Source organism: Gracilinanus agilis, chromosome 4 (assembly GCF_016433145.1).
Source record: "Gracilinanus agilis isolate LMUSP501 chromosome 4, AgileGrace, whole genome shotgun sequence".
Classification (NCBI taxonomy): domain Eukaryota; kingdom Metazoa; phylum Chordata; class Mammalia; order Didelphimorphia; family Didelphidae; genus Gracilinanus; species Gracilinanus agilis.
The window spans coordinates 273674073-273679449 of NC_058133.1; the positions used below are offsets into that span (position 1 = coordinate 273674073).

The 5377-nt window shown below is 51.6% G+C and overlaps 1 protein-coding gene across 1 annotated transcript in view; it reads right to left on the bottom strand.

Annotated features, from left to right (window-relative positions):
• Window positions 1-243: 243 nt before the first annotated feature.
• The window catches only part of C4H6orf132 (chromosome 4 C6orf132 homolog), a 51211-nt gene continuing 46077 nt past the window's right edge, over window positions 244-5377 (bottom strand). Inside the window, exons 5-6 of the mRNA XM_044675310.1 lie at window positions 3300-5332; window positions 244-2019 (exon numbers count right to left, since the gene is read on the bottom strand). Of these exons, the coding sequence (XP_044531245.1) occupies window positions 1902-2019; window positions 3300-5332 (2151 nt within the window). The 3' untranslated portion in view covers window positions 244-1901. The remainder of the gene's footprint in view (window positions 2020-3299; window positions 5333-5377) is intronic.

The following is a 5377-nucleotide window of genomic DNA, read 5'->3' on the forward strand; positions in this document are numbered from 1 at the left end:
ACTTGTCCAAGGGGCCATAAGGCCACCAACCTTGTCACAGGTTGCTTAGAAGGCTTTTTATTCTGGTGTCTGAGCCTCAAGCTAGCTCCTCTCACCTGCCACTTGGGTTAGAGAGCAGAAGGTAAGTAAGAGTAGCAAGAATTCAAGGATTCCCTTTCTTCCCTCCCCTCTTCTCCCTTTTCCCTCCATCGTCACAACTCTAAACATTCAGTCCACAGCCAGAGAGCCGGTCACAGTCAGTAATTTCAGACTAGGCCTGTTTATTTCCACAGCCAAGAGAAACCCACTCAACGCCCTCCCTAAATAATGTACAGCAGTTAGCCCACACCCATCCCCTCCTGTGCCTACTGTGTGCCTTAATCCAGAATATAAATTAATAGATGCTTACAAAACACTGTGCAGAGAAAATACACACACATTTTACATATATATAGAGAGAAAGAGAGTCAGGGCTAGGTTTGGACATAAGGTCAAGTACATTTCTTATAAAGAGGTCCCCTGGACTCAGCAAAAGGGTATGAAGGGATATTTTAAGTTCTCTTGAGCAGGCTGGACCCTCCATTCTCCATCACCCCCTCAGAGTCTGCCTTATTTTCTTAAATCTTCTTCTGTGTACTTCCAACGGGGCATGACTAACTGTCCACACACGGACATCATTCAGAATTCTCGTCACCTCCGGGAGCACTCTGACCCCTCGGGGACAGAGATGGGCAGCTCCCCTGGCCCCGGACCATTCAGGAATGTCTCTTCCCTGAGCTGGGGCCAAAGGAAGGACCTTGTTTTCTAAGCCATGGCCCTGCCTTGAGCAGATAGGATGAACACAATCCTTATCTTCATCTCTCGCTCTCCCTCTTCTCACTTCTCGGTTAACCATTAAACTTGTCCTTTACAAATCATCCATTAATACTCCCTCTCCTTATTCTCAATCCCTCAGCTATAAGTATTAAAGTTCCAGTGATTTTTATGATTTGGGGGGAAGAGGAGGGGTGTTGGGGGAATAGGGCAAGACCTGCGAGGATTCCTCCTCCTAAGCCCACTAGAAAGCCTGGTTAAGCTAATGACTCCAAGCTCAAGCCCTAGAACCCAAGTCTTCTGGCTCCTTTGTGCTCTGCTCCCAAAATCATGGCTAAGAAGACCTAGACTTGAATTGTAAAGCAAGACCCATTCACCAACCCCCCTCAACATATGGACTCATCTTCCCCTAGTCCTGGCCAAAGGAAACTGGGAAAAATTCGGTGTTTCCCTTTCTTTCCCCTGCCCACAGCAAACAGAAGTCCAAGGCACTCTGATCTCTTGGGACCTCATGTGAGTGGAGTGGCTCTGGGAGGGGTTATAAGAGTCTTTACATTTCTGAGTGAAAACTTTGGGGTTGGCTGTAGTCAAAGAGCCTCAGTCTCCCTGGGACATAGCCAAACCCTTTCCCAGAAAGTAGCCAAGTATCTAGAGCAAAATCTGAGGGCCAGACAGGCAGTAAATTCCAACTATCTATGGCACCCCATTAAAAATCCCATAGGAATTTTTGAAGATTTGTAGCCCTTGGAAGACTTCAGGACTGGGACCTGGGATAGGGGACAGTGTCTCTGCTTCTAATTTGTTCACAGGTTATTTATGGTTTGAACTTTTTAAAACTTCTTAAATTTTTTTTTTTTTTGCATTTGCTTGGGAGGGGGAGGGATGGGTTCTAATCTGCCAGAAACTTGGACTTTGGCTACTCAGGGAACCTAGCCAAGTGTCTTCCCCTTTCCTCCCCCACCTTCAACATCTAAGTCAATCCAGGTGTCAATGACAGTGTTCAGTCAAATAAAATCCAAATAGGAACCCTTCATCCTTTCCAGAAGACTGCTTTTCATTGTCCATCTGCCTCTTAGCTAAGTTCCAGTCCACCAAGGCAGGCAAAGAGCTCAGGATGGAGTTTTTCGATGTGCTCCAGAGTAGACGTAGGAGATGGGTTGTCGGGTTCCAGGCCGAACTGTGAAGGTGTTGGCAGGACTGCTATACTGAGCACTGCTGAAAGGTGATCTAAAATTGGGAGGATAAGCAGTGGGAGCATTGTAGGCACCTGGTCTGATGAGTCCTTCCTTCCCCTCCTTCCCCTCCCTCCCCTCATTCGTTCTCGTTCTCTCTCCCTCTCTCTCCCCCACACTCTCTCTCTCCCCCCCTTCTCTCTCCTCCTCTCTCTCTTTCCCCTCCTCTCCCTATCTCTCCCCCACTTTCTCTTGAGTTCCTGGGCCCATGGTGCTATATTATTGCCAAGGAAAGGAAATTCCATGAGTACTTAAGCATTTTCAGCCTAGCCTCAGCCCCCCCTAGCCTGGGTCCACTCTTCCTCAATAGTGCCTCACAGAAAGGGGTACCTACTGCGGCTGAGTGTGAACAGGAATGACCCAGAGTTAGTATATGTTAATAAAATTGCCAGATCCTGGAATTCTAGAATTCTACACCAAAAACTTACCCTAAAGCAATGAGATTTCAAAAAGAAAGGAGAATGTAAGGTGGAAAGGAATGGGTAGAGAAAAAATCTAGGAAAAAAGGTGAGAGAAGAAGGAAGGGTAAAAGGAGCAATCTCAAACAAGATGGTGCTGGCACACATTTTTAAAAAAATCCTACTCTTCACAGTGGCTCTTCCAAACTTTTTTATCCCTCCTCAAATCTTCCATGGGTCCCACTCCACCTACCTTTCTGGATGAGTTACTTGCCTCATATTTTATAATTGAAGTCATTTGGAGGGAGCTCAGTTTCTCCCATCTTCCTCAACTCCTTTCACTCAGATGCCTTTTGCCATTATCTCTTCATCCCTTTCTCACATGAGGTGACCTTGCTCCTTACAGTGCTAATCCCTCTACCTGTTCTAGCAATTCCCTCCCATCTTATCTCCTTCAGCAGATTAACCTCTCTGTCATCTCCATTCTGCCACTTCTTTTCTTTCTCTCTTTTTAAAAACCCTTGCTTTCCATCTTAGAAACAATACTATATATTGGTTCCAAGGCAGAAAAGTGGTAAGGGCTAGGCAATGGGGATAAGTGACTTGCCCAGGGTCACACAACTACGAAGTATCTGAGGCCAAATTTGAACCCAGGATCTCCCATCTCTAGCCCTGGCTCTCAATCCACTCAGTTACCTAGCTGCCCATTAAAGAAAAATTAAAAAAAATTTTAATTAAAAAAAAAAAAAGATATTTTGCCAAAATCACATACACACACAAAAAAGGAAAAAGAAATAAAGCTTATCCCAGTCTGGCCTGGCCTGGCCTGGCCTTCTCTCCCATCCAAACATCTTTCTCCTTTTTCCCCAGGACTCACCGACTGGTTGCTGGGGTGAAGCTGTAGTCCGTATTAGATACTTTGTACATGTTCTCCCCGGGTCCACCACTGCCAGTGACACCCCCTCCTGCATAGGGTCCGTTCCTTCCAGTCCCTTCCAGCGAGAGTCTTCGGGTATGCAGGCCCCCAGGCGGGGCCCGACCTGAAGAATTAACCCGTCGCATCTCTGCCCCTCCATGCCCAGACCCATAGGTTCCACCAGGCTGGGGCCCAAAGGCATTGGGGGTGCTCAGACTTCGGGCAGGGCCACCTCCTGGGCCACAGCGTGGAGGTCCAGGGCTCCTCCGCTGCTCATTGAGGTAGAGGCGTTTCTTAATGAGGGAGCGGCCTCCGCTTGAGAAGCGTTCGAAGCCCCCACCGCTGCCGTAGTGGACACCAGAGTAGTAGCGGGAGTAGCTGTTTCCTGGGGATCCCGAAGGTGACGGCCGCTCGTAGCCCGGAAAGCCCAGGTCCAGGGTCTGGCCGTAGTCTGAGAAGCTGTTTCGGAGAGGAGAACCCCTGTGGCCCAGGTAGGCTGGGGGTGGGACCGGGGCTGGGGCGGGAGGTGGGTTAGAAAAGTCAGCATCGTTGCTGAATTCGGGGGGCGGTGGGATGACCTCAAAGTTAAATTCTTCCTCCTCTTTGTCGCTTCCCTTGTGCGAAGGGGAAGATGGTGAAGAGAAGGACTTGGGGAACGGGTATCTTCGGGGGCTGTGGGAAGAGGCTGATCTCTCCTGGCCCACGGAGGGCTGAGATTCTTCCTTGGACCCTCTCTTCCAGGGCTGGAACTCTGAAGTCCCTGGTCCCCTTGGGGCTGGGGAGCCCCACTTGCTGGGTTTGTCATGCTGAGTCGGGGTGGACATCTGGAGAGCCTGTTCTACTTCTCTCGCGGGCTTGGGCACAACTGTGAAGGAGTTGGGCCGGACCTCACTGTAGATGATGCTCTCAGAGACAGTCTCTGATGGGTTTCTGTTGCCACGGAGACTCCCCGGCAATGAGGACCGGCCCAGGGCGCTGCCCCTAGCCCGCCCTTTCTGGGCTCTCTGTTTGGCAGCGAGGAGTAAAGCCATTGGAGATCCCTTTTCCACGATCTCCCCTGTCACGGGGTGTCTGAGGACCTCCCCATCTGCCTGAGCTTCTCCAGGGCTCTTGACCGATGGGCTGTTGTCTTCTCGGATCTCTCCAGGCTCCTTCTTGGCAAGGCTGGATGGCGGTGCTGTAGCCACCTCCTGGTCAGACTGTGCCCGGTCTTGGCCCTGGTGGGCTTTGTAGAGAGCCGGTGCCTCCTCTGGGGCCAGGGGAGTCTTTGGTGCAGGGGTTGGTGAAGGAGGCGGCCCCGTCCTACCAGGTTTCTGAGGCACCACAGGGGAACCCTTGGGCCGGAGGGGAGAAGGTATGGCTGATGGTGGAGGCTCGGGGGCTTTCTCCCCTGGTTCAACAGTCCTGGTGGCGGGGGCGCCTGCATCCTTTTCTGCCTCCGGTCTGGGTGGGGTGGGCAGAAGGGGGAGCTTCTTGGCCGCTGGCTTGGGAAGTTTGGCATCCCCAGCTCCGTTCTCTATTACCTTTTTGACTTCCAGCGGGGGTTTAGGAGACGGGAGGCCTGTGGCTGGCTTAGTTTCCTTCTCCAGGGAGGGGGACATCAAGGCTTCCAGCTCACTCTTGATACGCTGGACGCTTGGAGTAGGGGGATCTGCTGGGGCATAGTCCACAGGTGGGAGAGTCAGGTTTGGGGGAGTCTGTTTCTTGGGTAAAATGGGGCTCTTGTCTCTGTTCTCACTAACTTTGGAGGGGGGTGCGGGACTAGTCCCATTGCAGGGGGAGCGTTCTTCTCTCCTCGAGCCACAGAGGTAGGCAGCCAGCTCGCTTCTCAGTTTGTCCATTTGCTTGGGATCCCGCCAGTCCACAGGGTCTGAGGAGGCCTCAGCCACTGGGGTGGGAGTTTGGGACTTGGGGGTGGGAGAACTTGGTTTGGGGACTTTCCTAAGCCCTGCCAGTGGTACTGGGACCTTTTCAATCACAGGCAGAGGGGGAGCCTCTGGAGGGAGGGGGGGTGCCGCTGGAGGGGGAGGGGGTGCCTC